General features: G+C 35.4%; 2 protein-coding genes across 2 annotated transcripts; one reads left to right on the forward strand and one right to left on the reverse strand.

Annotated features, from left to right (window-relative positions):
* Positions 1-14014: 14014 nt before the first annotated feature.
* On the reverse strand, positions 14015-14443 carry LOC149557375 (uncharacterized). Its single transcript, XM_089830250.1, has one exon. The coding sequence runs from the start codon at positions 14441-14443 to the stop codon at positions 14015-14017; it is 429 nt and encodes a 142-aa protein (XP_089686376.1).
* A 6595-nt stretch (positions 14444-21038) lies between these two features.
* LOC149557376 (uncharacterized) lies at positions 21039-22637 on the forward strand. The gene is made up of 4 exons (XM_089830252.1): positions 21039-21393; positions 21506-21618; positions 21753-22022; positions 22251-22637. The coding sequence occupies exons 1-4, from the start codon at positions 21039-21041 to the stop codon at positions 22635-22637; spliced, it is 1125 nt and encodes a 374-aa protein (XP_089686378.1).
* The last annotated feature ends 301 nt before the right edge of the window (positions 22638-22938 follow it).

Raw genomic sequence — 22938 nt, forward strand, 5'->3', positions numbered from 1 at the left:
GTTCATAATAGCAGCCATTTGTTTTGGGGTTTATATACGGTGACAATAATATTTCGTAAAAATATATCAAGGAAGAAATAATCACATTCATAAACAGAAAAACTCACCAGGTAGTTCTATAATACTTTTACCAAATTCAATATAGATAACTGCCAGAAAGGACATCTGGCCTAGTGACGTGAATTTCTCATTGTTCTAAGCCAGAATAACATTAAACAAATTTTGTATTTCATGAGGATATAAATTGTTGTGATGTAAGTGTGTTCACATGTTATAAGAATATTATTCAGGACTGTAACTCAAATGGGGTTTTTAGATTGACAAAAGTACAAAACTTCTGCAACATTGTAAGGCACCTGATATTGAAGAGATTGCATTATATCACACAAATCTTAGGATTAATTCTGTCATATTTCTTCAAAGAAAGGATCATAACAAGCCTTTTCCTATGGGTGTTTTTATGCAGAATGACGGTTTTAAACTAGGTCTTTGGTCAATTGCTAGGGTTTGCATATGGTGATTTGAGGTGAATGGGGTTCATGTTGGTTTATATGTATTATCGTATGGTAAATTTGAACTTGCAGCTTGCTCATTTGCCCTGTATAATCACATTTGGGAGTTATACGCGCAATGACAACTGCTCTGTATGATTTTAAAGCTAATGCCTATATAAAGCATTTAACATTATCTTGATTAGATCTATAAGATTTCCACAATCCATGACAATGAGTTTTAATTTCTGGATTAGATTGTCTATAATTTTTTACCATCAACGTTTAGGATCATTGTAGTATGATCTGAAATGTTGATGGTAAAAAATTAAAAACAATCTAATCCAGAAATTAAAACTCATTATCTTGATTCTTGATGTCTGGAAGGAATAAATCCTTCACGACATATGGACTGCTTCCTTTTCTCAAAATAGAATATTGAATCATTGTGAGTATGACACCACATTTCCTTGAGTATATGCCTCCAGCCTTTGACAAATTTCTACCATATGTTTGCAACACCAACACTTAACAAAAGGACAATCTCTGGTTTTTTATATTAAAAACTATGGGCCTTGTTTCAGCATTTGTGACTACATGTTTATATATATATATATATATATATATATATATATATATATATATATATATATAGGATAAATTTAGTCAATCTTTTCATTCTATGAGAATAAGCATTCTTATTTAAGCATCTACATCGAGCATACATTTCTACAAAGTCAACTATAACTATGAACTCTACAAAATATCTTTTTCAATCCTATTGTAACATCACTATTGTAGCACATGTAGGGGAAGAAGCTGGCATAGGTCATGAAATCTTGTTTAAGCAAACTCGTTATAATTTCTTGAAAGTTTTTGTTTCTTTTCAATAATTTATTTGACTTTATATAGATGCTATAACCTCACTAAATGACAAATCAAACTAACTATTCAACGTATTTATTCATTATTGGGAGATATGAATCATAAAAGGAGTTAGCATTTGATATTTCTATAGTGTGGCTTTTGGCTTTGCTTTTTCCCTTTTATCTATTTTTGAGAATTAAAATGAGACATTGGTTTGGTATGGAAGGGAAGAGTTCAACTTCTTATTCCATTGCAAAGAAATACCATTCAATTATTAAAATCAGCGACAAAAATCAAGGATTGAAAGAAAGTTAACGTGATAAAAGGTATATTAAAATTCTTTTCTTATTAGTTTTCTTTTGAAGGTTGAATATAAGAAAAATGAAAACAAGATGAATAGGAAGGATTGTGTGTGGTATGAGTCCCTATCTAATATAAAAGAGTAGGAGAATGTGCAAAGGATTAATTAATCTACATGAAATTATTAAAACGTGTAGTTTACTGATGACATATGAATTACAAGGTTAGAAAATTGCATAGTGAGTCTAACATAAAAGTTAATCATTTACTATATTCGTAATGTAAGGTTGCTTTTTCAAATATTTCAATATCTGCATAGACTTGTATTCTTTGTATTATGCCTTCATAATACAAGCCAGCAAAAAAGTGACTAATGCATTCAGAAGCATTGTCTAAGATGCCTCAAGCAACAAGAATTTATTTTGAGAATCAGTTACATACAATGTAATTTATCTATCTTGCTTGGCAAATCTCTACCAATTTTGTATAACATATTCATAAAAGAAACTATTAGTAACAATAAGACAATTCAATAATTGTCCAAAAAAATTTCACCATAATGGGGCCTATAAAAAATTTGATAAAATAGATCAACAGATTCACATTCTTGTGATTATCAAAGTAATCAATACATTTGAAAGCATTATTTAAGATGCATTCAAGCAACAGTTAACATAAATGAGAAGATGAATGCATTGCAGTCAACTTGTTAGACAGTTCCAAGCTTCTTCACTCAATAGATGTCACTTGATAACACATGATATTTGTGTTAACATAGGCACTCAACATCATTGTTGTTGCAGTAGCTATTCAAATTGGAATGTCCAAAGAACATATTTACAAAATGATAACTCAAGTGTTACAGATGTATGATTAAATATATAACACTGAATACGATGAAAACTTATCTGAGTGCACACAATAAACCTGCACTAGTAAAATACACACTAATTAGCTTCAAGGCTATTGCAGTAGTCTAATAAATGTAATTGCAAGTAAAAATTTCTTGAAACTAAATCTAGTTGTAGACAGTGTTTGAACATCCATTACTAGTGAGGACCATGGCTATTGTTAAATTTATTTTCGCACTAATTTTTAACAAATGGTTAAACACTTTATCAAATTTGGACATCTTGTGGGTTGAGTTTGTATTTCAAATTGAGTAGCCATTTTTGTATTTAAGTACATTGTTTTGAGCTTAAGGCTGTGTTTTTCAATTTCTAATTTAATCTACACAAAGTAATACATGTAAGCTATGCAGTTTAGGGTGGTCTATGCAAGTTTCTTTTGTCCAACTCATAATAGTTCTCTGTAACAACAATAAGAAACTAAGTGATTCTTTACAAAATTTTAGGGCTTGGAAGTTTTAATTACAAAAGGTACAATGTTCAATATGGGCATGCCTAATTTGACAAGAGTTATTTGTGGGTACATTTAATTTGTTATGTTAATTTATTATATTTCAGAGAACTATAATTGTTAATATGCTAAGATTTATTTGCTAATTTAATTTGATGTACAATTCTACCAAATAAAGACCATAGAATATTGGTGTCTTTGTTTGAGTTTTGCAAAATGTGTATACAAATGACCATAAGTCAACCCTAAAATTATTGAAAAATAAAAGATATATTTAAGTAAAATTTTAAATATTTTCTATTTCATATCAATGTTCAATAATTCATTGACAATGTGAATAAATCATTGGTAATGTGAATAAATTATTGATAACGTGACTAGAACTCCATGAGGTAAGCTCAAACATTGGTTCAAAGTCCTCTTGGCAACATAAATAAAGAGGTTATTCGCAATGGTTGTAGAATTTTTCTTTATTCTTGGAATTCCATGTGCTATAAATAGTGTTCAAAGGTTATTCTTTCAATAAATCTATTCTCTGCAAGAGAATGAAATTTGGTCTTACACATAGTATTTTATATGCTTGAAATTTTTTTAAGTCTTTTCAACAATTATATTTAAAACATATCTTGTGATGAAAGAAAATTTCTAAAATAACCTTTTTTTAACTATATCTAAAAATATAAAATCATGTGCATACGTGCATACATAAATCAGTCCTTAAATCCAAAATATATTCATTGAACTGAAAGAAAGATCATATGCAAACACCATACATAAATTAGTCTAAAAAAAGCCAAGAACATAGTCATTGCGAGAAATAAATCACAACTTCAAAAAACTTTGCTCGGCGCTAACTATTGCCGAGTGCCAGTTTTATCGGCACCTTAAGGAGCCGAGTGGCAGTTTTCTTGGCACGTGAAGGTGTTGAGTGACAAGCAGTAGGTGTTGAGTTAGCTTAGCACAAGAAGAAGTCAAGTAAGCTTAGCACACAAAGGGCACTGCTTGGCAACAATGGATGTCAAGTGAGCTTGGCTCCAACTCAAAAAATTATAACTTAGAGAAATTTCAACGTGAATGTTTCCACCATTAAAACCAAAGAGCCAAAGCTTGAAGCTTCTAAACAAACTTCTCAAATGCAATGAATAGAAGAAGAAAAATGGATTCAAGTATGCCTGCTTGCTTTCTATTCAACTTTGATTAAAAATATTACAAAATCTGGGAGCATTCGACTTCAACCAGAAAACCCTAAAATAACCCTAAAACTTGAACAACTTCAATATGTCAAAACTTTAAACTTGCAGCTCTAATGGCTGCATACAATGGTGCTTGGAGCAATCACTACTTCAACAGGACAAATCCAACAATAATGAACTTACAAAATGAATAGAGGAAGAAACACGTGCAACTGCAGGCACAAACTTCTTTCCTTCTTCCTTCTCTACTCTACCCTGCTCTGCTAAACTTTTGATCTATTGAATATCACTGAACCCCCATGAAAATTAATGTAGAGACATTCATTTTGTCATATTTTTTCCCCCTCTTTTTATATTTCAAAATCTCACCCACTGCAGTTATTGTTTCAATCTATTCTGGAGTCTGTTAGGTGGTAGGTGGGCATTTGGCTCTAGGGGCAAGACAACCACCGCATTAAATTCCAACACTCCCCCTTTGTCCTGAGCCAAAAAAAGCAAGGATCACTATTGATCCACATGAACTACACCAAGACACTCTCTTAGGTGTACAAAAGTTTCAATGCCTAATGGCTTTGTGAAAATGTCTACTAGTTGCTGCTCAGACTTACAAAATTCTATTTTGATATCTCCATTCTCCACCAACTCTCCGATGAAGTGATATCTGATCTCAATATGCTTGCTTCTACCATGGAAGAATGGATTCTGGGACAATGCAATTGATGAGATGTTGTCATAATAAATTGTGGTTCCATCCTCTTGCCTTTCATTTAAATATGTCAAGATCCTCCTTAACCAAATGGCCTGACATGCTACTACATTTGCTGCTATATATTCAGCCTCTGTTGTAGATTGAGAAACAATAGGTTGCTTCTTGGATGCCCATGAAATTGCACCCGATCCCATATGAAATACATATCCAGAAGTGCTCTTCCTATCATCTATACTTCCAGCCCAATCACTATTATTATAACCTATCAACTTAAATCCATTTTTTGCAGTATACAAAATCCCAAATCCCTTGGTACCTTTCACATACCTTAGGATCCTTTTTCCTTCTTGCCAATGGGAATCCTTTGGTGTTTCCATGAATCTAGAAATTAAACTTATTGCATGCATCAAGTCTGGCCGAGTTGCAGTCAAATACATTAAACTTTCAACCATACTCTTTTATAGTGTCAGATCCACTCTCTTGCTAGAGTCTTCCTTGCTCAACTTTAGACCTATTGTTGTTGGTGTGGGGGTTGGCTAACTGTTCTACATTTTGAATCTCTCCAAGATCTACCCTACATATTTTTCTTGAGAGATGAAGATGCCATCATGCATTTGTTTTACTTATATGCCTAGAAAGTACTTCAAGAGACCTAGGTCTTCCATTTCAAATTCATTTTTCATGCCCTCTTTAAACTCACCAATTAGAGTCTTTTCATTAGTAGTAAAAATCAAATCATCTGCATACAAGACAACAATCATTGCTCACCATTACTTTTGTTAAAATCATTGCTCATCAAATATGAGTCAAACCTATTGTACCATGCCCTTGGAGCTTGCTTGAGCCCATAAATAGCTCTCTTCAATCTATATACTTTGTTCTCTTCACATGCTACTTCATAACCAAGTGGCTGCTCCACATATACTTCTTCCTTCAATACACCATGTAGAGAGTATGCTCACCATTTCTTTTGTTAAAATCATTGCTCATTAAATATGAGTCAATCCTACTATACCATGCCCTTGGAGCTTGCTTGAGCCCATAAATAGCTCTCTTCAATCTATATACATTGTTCTCTTCACATGCTACTTCATAACCAAGTGGCTGCTCCACATATACTTCTTCCTTCAATACACCATTTAGGAAGGCGGACTTCACATCCATTTGATATACTTTCCATTTGTGCTGAGCTACAATTGCTATGATAGCATGCACAATTTTCATTCTTGCAGCCGAGGCATATGTCTCATCATAATCTTTGCCATACTGTTGTTTGTAGCCCTTAACTACAAGCCTTGCCTTATGCCTATCAATCTTGCCTTTAGAATTGAGTTTGGTCTTGTAGACCCATTTCACTCCAATCACTTGCTTCTTGGGAGGTAAATTAGTTAGCTCCCATGTCTCATTTCTTTCTATAGCATCTATTTCCTCATCCATGGCCTTACACCATTTCTTCTCCTTAAAAGCTTCTTCAAAATAAATTAGATCACTATGAGAAAATAATGCAAAATTAACACTCTCATCATAATCTTCATACTTTTCATTTTGGTATATCTCCCTAAGACTCTTAGTCTTTCTTGGTAAAAGGGAGGAGAGTGTGGGATCAGAATCTTCACTGTTCCTGCTTTGTCGGCTAGCCTAGTCTTCACAGTTACTCAACGATGACACTTGGTCATACCTAGAGGAGCTCGGCAATGACTGAGGTTGCTTGGATTTTCTTCTATTTACTCCTTTTCTTGCTATTCATTAGCATCCTCTTCATTCATAATTGGCACTTTACTTGAGGTGTTGGGTGACTCATTAGTTTGTCCGTACCAAGACTAATTTTCAAGAAATTCTACGTCTTTTGAGAGAATCATCTTGTTGTTCAATGGGTCATACAATATGTATGCCTTTGATTTTGAGTTATACCCTATGAAGATGCACTTCACATCTTTGTCATCCAATTTTTGCCTTTTCTCTTTAGGCACATGTGCATATGCAACACATCCAAACACCCTTAGGTTTTCAACTATCCATCTTCCTCGTGACCATGCTTCCATTGGAATTCTATCACGGGCTGGTTTTGTAGGACACCTATTAATTCGGTAAACTACTATTTCCATAGCCTCTCCCAAAAATTTAGTTTGGAAACCTTTCTCTTTCATCATGCTCCTTGCCATTTCAACAATGGTCATGTTCTTTCTTTCAGCCACTCCATTCTATTGTGGTGTATAGCTCATTTTGAGCTCTTTCTTTATACCATGTTTCCTGCAAAAATTTACGAAAGAATTGGAGGTATACTCCCCTCCTCTATCTAATCTTAGGACCTTGATATAGTCTCCACATTCTCTTTTAGCCTGGGCTTTAAACTCAAGAAACTTATCAAATTCTTCAAATTTAGATTTCAAAAAATAAACCCATGTCCTACGATTGAAATCATCAATAAATGACATGAAATAAGTACTCCCCCCAATGGAAGTAACTTGCATAGGACCGACTAGGTCAGTATGCACTAACTCTAATGGATATCTAGTCCTCTTACAATTTCCAAAATTAAAGGGAAGCCTATGTTTCTTACCCAACATACAAGCCTCACACTTGTCAAATGAATCTCCTATTCGTGGCAAACCTTCTACCATTCTTTTATTTGACAACAATTTTAAACCAGCATAGCCAAGATGACCATACCTAAGGTGCCATAGCCATGAAGGGTCTTCAATCACATTCCTTAGAGCTGATTGTGTGTGAGGTGCAGCACCAACTTGAGATGAGAAACATGTCTCTATCCTCAAGGGAAACATTATGTTCTTTGTCATTTGAACTACTGCAAGGAAGTTCTTGCTCCCATCCTTTTTATGAATTACACACGTGTCATTCTCCATCAACACTTTGTATCCATTTTGAATGAGCTGACCAATGCTCGTCAAATTTTGCTTCATACTAGGGGCAAAATACACATTTTTTATTTCCTTCTTCTCACCTTGCTTGGTGCGGACCATAATAGATCCTTTGCCCACTATTGGTAAGGTTCCATTGTTACCCATTTTAATCTCAGATTTGAAACTCTTGTCAATGAATGAAAACAAGGTTTCATTACCACTCATGTCATTGCTACATCCACTATCAAGGTACCAAACCTCAGGGCTTCCTTCTTCACCAACATTACACATGATGAAGGCAGTGGCATTGTTTCCACTTCCCATGTTCAGATCAGCCACATTTTCTTGTCATGACTGGGCATTTTGCTTCTGCCAGCATTCACTTGCATAATGCTTATATTTATGATAGTAGTAGCATTCTACATTACTCCTATTTGAGTTGTAGTTTTTCTTACCTCCTCTTGAAGTATTTTGTGAGCTACTTTCTCCATCTGCTCTTCCTAAGCTTTCTGCTACAACATTTCTTTGTCCTCCATTACCTCGGCCTCTGCCTCTAGAGTTTCTGCCTAAGCCATTTCTTCCTCTCCCCCTTCCTCTTGTATTTGATTAAGCCTTGAATGCTTTCTCTTGGGAAGAAGAATATGTAGATCTATTGATCCTAGGCTCATGGGTTTGAAGAGTACCCATCAACTCATCCATTGTCAAAATAGTGAGGTCTTTTGCCTCTTCTATGGTCATGACCAAATTGCCATATTTATGATTTAAACTCTTCAATATCTTCTTCACTATTCTCTACTCTTGATAGTCTTCTCCATTTGATTTTAGTTGATTAATCACATTGGAGGTCCTTGAACTGAAATCTGCAATTGATTCATTTTCCTTCATTTGAAGCTTCTCAAACTCCCTCCTTATATTCTATAGCTTTACTGTATGGACTTTATTAGTCCCCTTGAAGTTTGTCTCAAGGATATCCCAAGGTTCCTTTGCATAATTTTCTACTACAATCTTTGGAAAAACTATCTCTTTCATAGCTGCCTCAATCAAACTTAATGCTTTAGCATCCCTTCTCCTTGACTCTTTTAGTTGAGTCTTATGTGCATTTGTGAGAGAAAAATACTGAGTTGGGTCTATCACATCGTTAAACCCATTAATCAAAAATTCTCATAAATCATTTGCAACCATTATGGTCTTCATCTTCTTTGCCCATGTATCATAGTTTTGTCCATTGAATGGTGGTGGCTGCTGCCATATCTTTCCTACATCTCTTGCCATGTCAAAAATCCCAGAAAAAACTTTGCCCTAACTCACTGTGGATGTGGGGCCTCAAAGCTCTGATACCATGTGAGAAATAAATCACAACTTTGAAAAACTTTGCTCAACACTAACAATTGCCGAGTGCCAGTTTTCTCGGCACCTTAAGGAGCCGAGTGGCAGTTTTCTCAGCACGTGAAGGTGCCAAATGATAGACAGTACGTGCAAAGTTAGCTCGACACAAGAAGAATCCAACTAAGCTTGGCACACAAAGGGAAATGCTCAACAAAAATGGATGCCGAGTAAGCTCGGCTAAAATTGGAAAAATTATAACTTAGAGAAATTTTAATGTGAATGTTTCTACCATTAAAACCAGAGGGTCAAAGCTTGAAGCTTCTAAACAAACTTCTCAAATGCAATGAATAGAAGAAGAAAAATGGGTTCAAGTATGCGTTCTTGCTTTCTATTCAACTTTGATTAAAAATATTACAAAATCTGGGAGCATTCAGCTTCGACCAAAAAACCCTAAAATAACCCTAAAACTTGAACAACTTCAATACATCAAAATTTTAAACTTGCACCTCTAATGGCTGCATACAATGGTGCCTGGAGCAATCAATGCTTCAACATGACAAATCCAACAATAAAAAACTTACATAATGAATAGAGGAAGAAACACATGCAACTGCAAGCACAAACTTCTTTCCTTCTTCCTTCTTTGCTCTACCTTGCTCTGCTAAACTTCTGATCTGCTGAATATCATTGAACCCTCGTGAAAATGAATGTAAAAGCATTCCTTTTGTCATATTTTTTTTCTCCCCCTCTTTTCAGATTTCAAATCTCACCCACTGCAGTTATTGTTTCTATCTGTTCTGGAGTCTGTCAGGTGGTAGGTGCACATTTGGTTCCAGGGGCAAGACAACCACTGCATTAAATTCCAATAGTCATTACATAATAATGAAAAGAAATATCATATGCACATAGGCATACATAAATTAGCCCAAAATCTAAGATATACATAAATGCAGGGTTACATGTATGATAAATGTATGATAAAGAAAATGTGATTTCTACTAGAACAAAGGACGCTTGTTGCGAATGGACAATGTCCCACAAGCTGCCTTGTCGAGTCCCCAATTCATCTCATAGCCCGGCAACACATTATTCCATTTCAGGGAGCGCATATCAAAGGTAATCAAATTTTTACATCCCTTAATTGTAAACCAAATTTTATCTGATGCAGCCGCCAATTCCATTGCACGAAATGGTCTCTGTATCAAATCATGGGGAGTAAGAGAAATAAGAGAACAAGATCTAAGAACCGAAATCCACAACATTTGTCATATATGCAAACAACTTCAAGATGCAGAAATATATGTAGAAATAAATAAAATTTGAAAATTCAAAAGTCGATTTAATTCAAAAAACTATATAAATCAATGTTCATTTCCAAATGGAAATCTATACATATCAACAAATAGTCGAGAATAACTGGAATCACAATCATTATTACATATCACCAATTTCTCTAAATACACTTGATAATACAAGGTTGACCATATATCGATACCATATACAAAGAAAAGTATAAATACTAGAAATGAATCATGTGAACATGATGTCTTTTATCAATACTATGTAAATCCTGCATGGTTGAACATGATTATAACATTAGCACATTGTATGATATAAAACATATATAACATAATCATTTAAAAATAACATGCCATCAAACCTTAGTGTCCATCTGCATGTAATCTCATCTCTGAGCCATCATAACTATGTCCATCCGTTATCGTGAGATGGAAGAGTGGTCCAGACACTTTTACCGCCCAACCATGGAGTGGTTAGCTCCCCAAGGTTCTCCCATCAAGGAGAACTACCCTACCCTAGCACAAGAAGGCTAACAACTCGGCACAATTGGATCGAAAAGCTCTGGTTTAGCCTTTGTGCCTAATCTACTTACACATATTTCTAGTAGAAACATACACAAGGATGTGGAAGAGGGAAAACAAATATAAATAACCAATGCATCTCAATCATATGCATAACTATATTTAAAATTGGCCAAGCAAATAACCAGTGTAATGTAAAAGTACTGGTAGGTGGTAATGAAAGAATAATAAGACTTTCAGATTTCTACCCTCCCCTTTTTGCCCACATTCAACACCCTTCCATACTAAAATTTCTTCCCCAAGAAGTACAGATAAGTCAAATGAACAACTTAATCATATCATATTAAAATAAATAAAATAAAAATTTGCATACTTATCATATCTACGCATACATGTTCTGCAACATTTTAGCAAGCAATAATAATAAAATATAAAAGATCTAACTTTTGACCAGCTTCTTACACTTTCTTCTATTTTTCATGGAAGTTTACATCTTAAATGTCTATCCAATTCCAAAGGAAAGTTCAAAATCTTTTATATATAGAACTTTTTAAAAACTCATTTAAGATCCCATTACATTTATAGTTCAGGAAACAATTTAATTTACCCAGTCCCTATGATTATTAACCAAGATAACCTAAGTACTTGTGGCTTTGTGTGTGTGTGTATAAATATATATATACACACAAAACCACAAGTGTTGAGAAATCATACCAAGCCTAGGGAAAAATATGATGTGAACAAGGAGGAATTATAAGTGTAAGATTTTTCTATATATATATATATATATATATATATATACAAAGCCACAAGTGTTGAGAAATCGTACTCAGTCTAGGGAAAAATATGATGTGAACAAGGAGGAGTTATAAGTGTAAGATTTTTTTCTATATTATGTAAAGGGTTAGGAACCGAAAAATAAAACAAAATTTATAAAGGAATTATGAAGTTGGGCACCTTTACTGGGTATTGTGTGGTGAGATTGTGAGTTGTTAGATGATCAACAACAATGGTCATAAACCCACAATCTATTGTTGTGCATCGATTTATGCAGAAAAAATCATTTTGCACACGACTCTCTAAAGTTTTATGGAGTGGCATCGATTTTAGGCTCAAATCTTATAATACTTCTTTCCAATCTAAAAGTTTTACATAACTTGCAAGATGTTTTGAATGATGGAAAAAAAAAAATTTATTTCATTGTTTAAATTTTGTTCCTTCACTATATTAGAACTATACAAGAAGAATAAATTTGAAAGTCGACTACATCTTTGCTATCTATGAATAATTTACCATGTCAAACAAAAACTAAAAATTTCTTCCTTTATAATTTCATTGCCAATAATAGATAATCTAACCACATACTGATAGCATAATAATGGAAAGAAAAAGTAAAAGGGAACCTGAACTATTTGAGGAATGTGCAGGACCCTTAAAAAGCTTCTCAAAATCAAATTATATCTGCTGCTCCTATGTCCTCCTCTCCTCTTTTTCCCATTGACTCTCTTCCTTTTTTATCAGCAAATATGTCCTCCCTTTGCATACGTCCAATTCATCCTATAGAATTTGGGAAGGATTAATCCTTCTCCTCTTTTTCCACACATTTTCTCCCCCTCTCCCTACAAAAATGTCTTCCCTCTTTCTTTTAAAAAGAAAAATGTGCCCCTCTTCAATTTGGCCTCCCTTTTTAATGCTACCTTCCCCACATAAATTTTTTTTCTTCTTCCTAATGATACTCGTAGTTATCAAATTTTTTTGTGCAGTTCTTTAATTTAACAGATCGTTCTTCCCTTCATTATTGCAGCCGACAACAAATAGGATGATTCATAATTTTAAACAAATTACACTTGGCTTTAGAATATAAATAAACTTACACTTCTATTAAACAAAATTTTAAACCAACTCAAGATAACTTCCATCTTCTTATGTGATTGCCATCATGATCAGAAATTTTAAAATTGTTAGCAATCATTTAATTTTTCTTGTTTGGATCTACGGCTACCACTTGGCTCAAGAACTTTAAATAAACTTTAAGTTCTATTAAAGATTCCACATCTAATTCAAATCCACCATTTTCAAAATAGAAAAACTATTAATTACCATTTAATTTTTTTGACTAACTACTACCATTTCAAATTCATGCTTGTAATTACTAAGGAAAAATAAATTGAGAGTCTAATATTTATTTTATAATCAAACTTATAATATTTCTAAAGAAAATAATATTTAATCATTCATTTTTAAAAAAATTATTTTCATTTACGCCACCTTATCATAAACAAAACATTTAATCCATCTAGATTAATTAAAATTCAAACCAAATGATTTAAATTCAAATAAAAACAACTAAGTGTGTGTGTGTGCGACTACACCATACAAATTCTAGACCAACCCTACCAAGAAGCTAAACTCCTCTACCTCAACCACACTTCTGCCTTCAGTACCTACACACTCACAAACTCGACATCATCCATTGAGTCAGTAATGTCATTGTCATGGAAAATAAATAACATCTTAAATACAAATTTTAAAACATTATTCATACATCATCAAATATAAATGTATAAAAACAATGATAATTTATCCATCATATCAAAATCTCGTATGATCAATCATGTAACAAAATCACTTTTTCTACAACAAATAAAATGTATCCATCTAATATCATCAAATAGTAAAGTCATTAAGAAATATATATAAAGGTATTCGACTCAAGTTGAATCATACATAGTCTTAGTCAAAAGGTCAATCAATATAATAAGTCTGAATAAAAAGTATGTCAAAATTTGAGTCGTGACATCCCTCCCCTCTAGGAAGAGACATCAACCCAATGTCCATCAACATCCATTGTTCAACATAACATAAAGTAACTACAATAGCAATAAAAACTACTGATCTAAGTAAAAAGATGTGGAAAACACTGATGCATATCATCAACATCCTGTCATGTAGCACTATCAACAGAGAACTAGTCCCATTGGACCTTATACTACAAGATGTCTTAGTCATGCACTCAAATAGTGTGCTCATCCATGAGGCGGGTAGATAACACCTGCACCACCCCCTGATCCTAAACCTGCAAGGCACATCAATCAAGAATATGAGACACATCAGGATGATATGGCTTCAACAATGAAACATGAAAAACATTATGGATATGGGCCAAAGCTGGTGGTAGAGCGAGTTGGTAAGCCATAGGAATTATGACCTCCAAAACATCAAAAGGTCCAACATATCTCAGCATAAGCTTAGAAGACTTGCCAAAAGAGATTGAACTCTTATGTGGATGCACACGCAGGAAAACCTTGTCCCCAACCTGAAACTGTCTAAAAGTATGCTTCCTATCTACATAACTCTTTTGCCTATCTATGCCTTTCTTTAGACGAGCACAAATCATAACCATCTGTTCTTCCATCTCCCTGAGCATCTTAGGACCAATCACAATTCGATCCTCCACCCTATCCCAACTGATAGGCGTGCGACATTTATGCCCATAAAGTGCCTCAAAAGGAGCCATTCCCAGAGATACATGGTAAGAATTATTATATACAAACTCAACCAAAGGTAGGTATTCTTCCCACTTATACTAATGATCCATGCAATATATATGAAGTAAATCTTCTACAACCTAATTCACCCTTTCTATCTAGCCACCAACCTATGGATGATAAGTAATTTAACTAAGTCCCTAGTGAAGCATTCAAGGTCATCCAGAACCTTAATGTCATTCTCATGTCCCTATCAGAGATGATAGTCTCAGGTACACCATGTAGCCTGAATACCTCTTGCACAAAATTCTTGGCCAATGCTAATGATCCATCCTTCAAAATCCTTGGTATAAAATGTGCTACCTTGGTCAACTTATCAACCACAACTAATATAACATCATGCCCCCACCTAGTCATAGGTAGACCCTATATAAAACTCATAGAAATCACTTGCCATTTGTACTCTAGTATGTCATGAGGGTACAAAAATCTAGCTGGATGAATGTGCTCAGCCTTAACTCGCTAGTATTCTAAACACTGGGCAACAAAAGCAGTGACATCATCCTTTAACCTTGGCCAAAAATAAAGTGGCCTCATATCTGCAACCATCTTAGTCACTCCAGGGTGACCTGAATAAGGAGTACTATGTATTTCCTCCATTACAATTTTCCTCAACCCTGCACAGGTGGGAATATACATACGACCCTGATATCTTAGAAGACCCTCTATGTCAAAATTGTGTCTATCAAAATGGTGATCAGATGGATTAGTGTACAATGCAGTTTTAACCATCTCATAATGATCATCACCTGTGAGGTTTTCAATAAAATTCTCTTTTAGTCATGTTCTAGTAGTAGATATAACAACTATATGTCCTCTCCTACTGAGGGCATCAGCCACCTTGTTCTCTTTACCCTTAATGTACTCAAAAATGAAATCATATTCACTGAGGAATTTGAGCCAATACCTATATCTGGCATTCAAATTAAGTTGAGTAAAGATGTATCTCAAACCCATATGATCTATTTTTAGCTCAAACAATTTACCAATAAGGTAATGCCTCCACATCTGCAATGCATGAACAATGGAAGACAACTCAAGATCATGAGGTGCATAATTAACCTCATGTTGTTTTAGCTTACGGGACTCATAAGATACAACTCTACCTTCTTGCATCAAAACTCCACCTAAACCATCACTTGAAGCATTGGTTATCATGGCAAAATGCCCATTAGGATCGAGAATCACAAGAATAGGAGCAGAGGTGAGTTTCTATTTCAACAACTAAAAATCTCTATCACACTCATCAGTCCATACATATCTCTTCCCTTTCCATTGTAGTGAGGTAATAAGTGCTGCAATTTTTGAAAATCCCTCAATGAATTTCTGATAATAGCCTGCCAAACCCATGAAGCTTCAAATTTCACTCACATTCTGAGGAACCAGCCATTCAAGAATAGCCCTAATCTTGGAAGGATCTACTGAAACTCCATCAGCATTGATGATGTGCCCAAGGTAGTGAATTTGTTTCTGATAAAATGTGCACTTAGTAAGCTTCACATACAACTTCCTATCACGAAGGTGCTACAAGACAATATGCAAGTGCTCCTCATGCTCATTCATGGATTTTGAATAAATTAGAATGTCATCAATGAAGATTTCAACAAACTTATCTAGACAATCTTGGAGCACACTGTTCATAAGATTCATGAATGTTGCAGGTGCATTCGTAAGACCAAAAGGAAAAACTACAAATTCATAATGCCCGTACCATGTTCTAAAAGCTATCTTAGCTATGTCTTTGTCCTTAATCTATAGTTGATGATACCCAGATTGTAAATCTATCTTTGAAAATACCTTAGCTCCCTTCATCTGATAAAAAATTTCATCTATTCGTGGAAGTGGATATCTATTCTTTATGGTAACCTTGTTTAACATCTTGTAATCAATGCATAGGTGCAAGGTTCCATCTTTTTTCTTTACGAAAATCATCGATGCTCCCCATGGTGGCACGCTTGGATGTATAAACCCTTTGTCCAGAAACTCTTGCAATTGAACCTTGAGTTCATACATCTCGGTGGTGGTCATCCTATAAGGTTCCTTAGATTGTGGCTCAGCTCCTAGCTTAATATCAATAAAGAAATCAAACTCTCTCTTAGGTGGTAACTTGGGTAAATCTTTAGGAAAGACATCCTAAAACTCCTACAATATTGGATAATCCTCTATGGAAGATATAGGATCTTCAAGATCTTTAATATGTGAAAAAAAAAGTTGACAACCCTTCCTCTTAGCCTTCTTAAATTACATAGCTGAAATATGTCTAAGCACTATCGGCCTCTTAATCCCATTCACTACTACTAGATTTCCAAAGTCATCCAAGCATTCAACTAGCTTATCCTCACAATTTACTATAGCCTTATGCTTAGTAAACCAATTTATGCCAAGTATGACATCGTATGACCCAAGTGGAGCTACATATAAATTTACTTGCATGTGAAAAGTTGGAAGTTCTAACTCACTACAGGATAGACATTGCTCTACTTGACGCTCTGTCTGATTTCCATACTCAAGTAACTAGGGGTTTTCTATGTAACCAGCTCTAATTGGAAGTTTAGCTACTACACTAGGATCTACAAAAGACTCTGTAGCACTAGTATCAATCAAAATAGAGACTTCACAACTATAGAGCTTACCAGTCAACTGCAAAGGAGCTACTTGAAACTCTGCTTACCTATGGTCCATAGCTGCATGGATCTGGTGTTTAACCTTCAGTCCATTGCTAGGTGCACTCCTCTGAGGGCATCTAGCCGCATAGTAATTACCTCCACATACAAAGCAACCATCATGAGGTCCTATTTGAGTTGTTGATTTATCATTCCTATTCTAGTTCCTGTTATTGCCACCATTGTTATTCTTGTTGTTGTTACCTCCTCTACCCTTGTTCTGATCTTGGAAATTCCTGTTATTACCCTTTTGTGATTCTTCTTGTCCCTTTCCTTTCATGTTATTCATCTACTGTCAACCACCCTATTGCTTGTTATTATCCTAGAATTTTCTCTTGAAATATTGGTTATTGTAGGCTTTTATTGGAGCTATATGTTTCAACCATTGTTCATGTTTCAGTGCCTTTCTTAGTGCATAGTCCATAGAATCTAGCTTCTGCATCTCCACCTCATTATAGATTTCTAGGTGCAACCCCATGACAAACTTGTGAGTCTTAAAAAATTCATCATTCTGATACTGAGGTAAGTATTAACTAGATGGAAAAATTATTCATGATACTATGTGATTGACATGACTCTTTGAATCAGCTTATAGAACTTTGATGCCTTCTTGTCATAAAATAGTTGAGGTAACCATCGCTTATGGAATTGTTGCAAGAATTCATCCCATGATATCTCACCATGCTGCAATTTCTTCTCAGCCATTACATTTTCCCACCATGTTGCTGCTTCACCAACCAACTAAAAGGTAGCCCATACTACTCTGGACTTCCTAGTGAAATTATGAACATGAAAGTACTTTTCCATGGTGGCTATCTAAGCTTTTTATTCTTCACCTATAGTCTTAACATTAAAGGTAGGAGGTGTAACCTTTTTTAGGTCCTTGCTGAGATCTTCTGCAATTTGGACCCTATCATGAACTAGCCCAGCCATGCTATGGTTAGCTTCTTCCTTCTGTTGGTCTTCAATCCTTCGATCTTCCTCCTGCTTCCTCTAAACCTCAATCAATTGGTCCTCCTCTCTTTTCTTCTGTGGTTCTTCCTACTGACACAAAGCTTCTCTGCACTCTTCCTCCTCAGCCTGTCATCCTCTTATGGCATTTTCCATGTCATCCATGTGTTGTCCTTGCTGAGTGAGGAGTGCCAAAATCTAGTTAAGCCTTTGGTTTTAAGGCTCATCCTGAGGACCATTGTTGCTTCCAGCCCTATTGCCTCTGCAAGAATACATGATGATAGGTCACCCCTGTACCAAGAGTAAACTACGCAACATTAGCATCAGTAAGACATTAGGTCCTAGTGTTTAACATAGCTCTGATGCCACATGTAAGAAGCGAAATCCACAACATTTTCCACATATGCAAACAACTATGTCCATCTACTATCGTGAGATAGAGGAGTGGTCCAAGCTCTTTTACCTCCCAACCATGGAGTGGTTAGCTCCCCGAGGTTCTCCGGTTAAGGAGAACTACCCGACCCTAGCACGAGAAAGCTAGCAACTCAGCATAATTGGATCGAAAAGATCTGGTGTAGCCTTTGTGCCTAATCTACTTACACAAATGTCTAATAGAAACATACACAAGGATGTGGAAGAGGGAAAATAAATATAAATAACCAATGCATCTCAATCATATGCATAACTATTTTTAAGCTTGGCCAAGCAAATAACCAATGTAATGTAAAATTATTGGCAGGTAGTAATGAAAGGATAATAAGACTTTCAGAAATCTACCCTCCCCTTTTTGCCCACATTCAACACCCTTCCATACTAAAATTTCTTCCTCAAGAAGTAGAGATAAGTCAAATGAATAACTTAATCATATCAGATTAAAATAAATAAAATAAAAATCTCCATACTTATCATATCTACACAGCAAGAAATAATAATTAAATATAAAAGATCTAACTTTTGACCAGCTTCTTACACTTCCTTCTAATTGTCATGGAAGTTTACATCTTAAATGTCTATCCAATTCCAAAGGAAAGTTTAAAATCTTTTATATATAGAACTTTTTAAAAACTCATTTTGGATCTCATTACATTTATAGTTTAGGAAACAATTTAGTTTACCCAGTCCCTATGTTTAATAACCAAGATAATGGAAATAAATTAAAACATATATATACAAAGCCACAAGTGTGGAGAAATCGTACCTAGACTAGGGAAAAATATGATGTGAACAAGGAGGAATTATAAGTGTAAGATTTTCTTCTATATTATGTAAAGGGTTAGGAATCGAAAAATAAAACAAAATTTATAAAGGAATTATGATGTTGGGTGCCTTTACTAGCAATTGTGTGGTGATATTGTGAGCTGTTAGATGATCAACAATAGCAGTCATAAACACACAATCTATTGATGTGTATCGATTTATGCAGGAAAATTCGTTTTGCACATAGCTCTCTAAAGATTGATGGAGTGGCATCAATTTTAGGCTCAAATATTATAATACTTCTTTCCAATCTAAAAGTTTTACATAACTTGCAAGATGTTTTAAATGATAGAAAAAAATTTGTATTTCATTGTTTAAGTTTTGTTCCTTCACCCTATTAGAATTGTACAAGTGTACATCTATAAAAAAAATAAAATTGGGCATATTGCTGGTTTATATCAGAATAGATTTGAAAGCCGACTACATATTTGCTATCTATGAATAATTTACCATGTCAAACAGCAACTAAAACTTTCTTCCTTTATAATTTCATTGCTAATAATAGATAATTTAACCACATACTGATAGCATAATAATGGAAAGAAAAAGTAAAAGGGAACCTGAACTATTTGAGGAAAGCATGGGACCCTTAAAGCTTCTCAAAATCAAATTATATATGTTCTTGTTGTGTCCTCCTCTCATCTTTTTCCCACTAACTCTCTTCCTTTTTTTATCAGCAAATTTGTCCTCCCTTTGCATATGTCCAATTCACCTTGTAGAATTTGGGAAGGATTAATCCTTTTCCTCTTTTCCCACACGTTTTCTCCCCCTCTCCCTACAAAAATGTCTTCCCTCTTTCTTTTAAAAAGAAAAACGTGCCCCTCTTCAATTCAGCCTCCCTTTTTAACGTCGCTTTTCCCCCATAAAATCATTTTCTTCTTCTTGATGATACTCGTAGTTATCAAATTTTTTTGTGCAGTTCTTTTTTTTAACAAATCATTCTTCCCATCATTATTGCACCCAGCAACAAACAAGATGATTCATAATTTTAAAAAAATTACACTTGGCTTTAGAATATAAATAAATTTACACTTCTATTAAAAAAAAATTTAAACCAACTCAAGATCACTTCCATCTTCTAATGTGATGTCCATCATGATCATAAATTTTAAAATTGTTAGCAATCAATTAATTTTCCTTCACTGAATGATTTGGTTTCTAAATGGTGGAGGAGGGGGACACCAGCTTTTGGCACATCAATGTATGTCTTTGCTAAACTCCTTCAATATGTTAAATTTGAGCTTAAACGGTGGAATCGTCTATATTTTGGGAATTTCTTCCAAGCTAAGGTGTTGGCCCAAGTAGATCATGATGATATTACAAGGAGAATTAGGGAGAAGGAGCTTATAGCTGATCTACTTCAAGATGAGGCTCGGGCTGTGAAATTGCTAGAAGAATGGAAGTTGTGGGAGGAATTGTACTGGAAACAAAAGGCTCAGATTGAGTGGCTACAGGAAGGGGATAAAAATACTGCTTTGTTCTTCAACTCTGTGAAAGCTAGACGACAAGGTAATTATATTACTGGATTGGTTAATGACAGGGGTGATCGTCTTCCTCCCTGGATATCTCTAGTGAGGCAGTGCAATATTTTGATTCTCTATTTCGTGAGGACCTGCAAGGGGGGTCTCCTGAGGAGGAGCAAATTTTTTCTTGTATCCCTTCTCTTGTTTCTAAAAATATGAATCAGTAACTCATGAGGGAGATTTCGTTAGAAGATCTTGAAGGGACTGTGTTTAATATGAAGAAGGGGAAAGCTCCTGGTCTGGATGGTTTCCCGATTGAGTTTTTCCAGGAAATTTGGGAAATCGTCAAATTTGACCTCCTGGCGGTGGTTCGTGAATCTCAACAGAACAAGCAGATGCTAAGGGATCTCAATGCTACTTTTCTTGCTCTTATCCCCAAAATGGAGGAGGTGGATAGGTTGAGCCAATTTAGGCCCATTTCATTATGCAATGTTATCTATAAAATTATTTCTAAACTTATGGCTGACAGATTGAAGAAGGGGATTGTTGATTTGGTCTCTGAAGAGCAAAGTGGTTTTATTGCAGGTAAGCAAATTTCTGATGGAATTTTCATTACAACTGAGGTTATCCACCCTATGGCTAGGTCAAAGGAAAAGGTGATGTTTATTAAACTGGACATGGCTAAGGCATATGATAGAGTTAGATGGTCCTTCCTTTGGCGGTTTCTTAGCATGTTCGGATTTGCAGAAGATTGGATTCAATGGGTCAGAAGCTATGTTACCTCAGTATCCTTTTCAGTGCTTATCAATGGTAGTCATTCTGATCTTTTTAGAGCCTCGAGGGGTCTTCGTCAGGGGGATTTTCTCTCTCCTTATTTGTTCATTCTTTTGGCTGAAGGTTTGGGGAGATGGATTAAACAAAATGTGTAATTGGGCCTTATCCAGGGTTGGAAGCGGGGGCGTGTATTACCTCCACAAACTCACCTGCAATTTGTGGATGACACTGCTATGATGGGGTTGGACACTATGAGGGAGGCCTCTAATCTTCGAAGGATCTTGGATGTGTACATGATTGCCTCTGGTCAGCAAATTAATGAAGGAAAGTCTTCTATCTTCTTCTTCAATACTCTGGGCCCTATTCAACAAATGATTTCCCAAACATTAAGATTCGAGATTGAGAGTCTTCCATTGATGTATCTCGGTATTCCCATCTCAGTGAGTAAACTCCCTAGAGAGTCCTGGCAGATTATTTTGGATAAATTTTGGGTGAGAGTTAATCATTGGACTCATCGCTAGCTATCTTTTGCTAGTCAGGTCCAGTTGATTAAGTCTATAGTGCATGCTCTACCCATTTATAGATCTATGCTCCAAGTTGCTCCTATGGGCTTTCTGAAGGATCTTGATTCTGTGGTGCGCCAATTTTTATGCATTGGTTTCTTGCAGTCCTCTAAATGGAGTTTGGTTAGATGGGAAGTGGTATGTAGCCCAAAACAGTATGGTGGATTGGGCCTCAGGCAATCGGCTTTGACTGGGGAAGCTTTGGTGGCTAAATTGTATTGGTGGTGGTGTAATGAGCAGGATAAGAGCTGGGCCAGAATTATTTCTCATAAGTACCTTCCAAGAATTTTCCCTCTTGACATCTCTAGATACCCCCTTATGGGAAAGGGATCTTCGATTTGGGACACCCTTAAGAAAGGTGCAAAGCTTATCAAGGACGAATTATTTTGGATCTGCAAGGGAGGGGAGGCGGCCCAGTTCTGGTCGGATTCTTTGGATGGGTATCCTCCCATCAAGTCTCAGTTCCCTAATTTGGGGCTTCTTTGTCAGTAGTTTCAAGAGGCTGGCTGGATTCGGGTGAGGGATTTCAAGTCCTTTTATCTCTGTGATTAGTTAGAGATGGCAAGATGGAAGCCCCTAGAGGAATGGCTAGTTAATGGGTTATAGGAGGGGTGTGATGTGTTGCATAATATTCTATCTAGTCGAAGATGCTGCTCTCTCCAGGAAGATGACATGCTTGCTTGGTCTCCCAATCCTAAGGGGATCTATACTATTGCTTATGGTTATAGTAGGTTGATGTCTCATAAGTTGGTTGGGCCTAAAATGCAATGGTGGAAAAAGGTTTGGAATAAGC

The sequence above is a fragment of the Cupressus sempervirens genome, chromosome 5, assembly GCF_028749045.1.
Source record: "Cupressus sempervirens isolate cs-2001-9-10 chromosome 5, ASM2874904v1, whole genome shotgun sequence".
Lineage (NCBI taxonomy): Eukaryota > Viridiplantae > Streptophyta > Pinopsida > Cupressales > Cupressaceae > Cupressus > Cupressus sempervirens.

Coding starts and splice junctions, on each gene's coding strand:
- LOC149557375 (XM_089830250.1), bottom strand. CDS start 14,443: ATGGCTCCTTTTGAGGCACTTTATGGGCATAAATGTCGCACGCCTATC.
- LOC149557376 (XM_089830252.1), top strand. CDS start 21,039: ATGAGGGAGATTTCGTTAGAAGATCTTGAAGGGACTGTGTTTAATATG. Junction 21,394..21,505: donor GCAAAGTGGTTTTATTGCAG/GTAAGCAAATTT, acceptor GGCATATGATAG/AGTTAGATGGTCCTTCCTTT. Junction 21,619..21,752: donor CTTTTCAGTGCTTATCAATG/GTAGTCATTCTG, acceptor GGCCTTATCCAG/GGTTGGAAGCGGGGGCGTGT.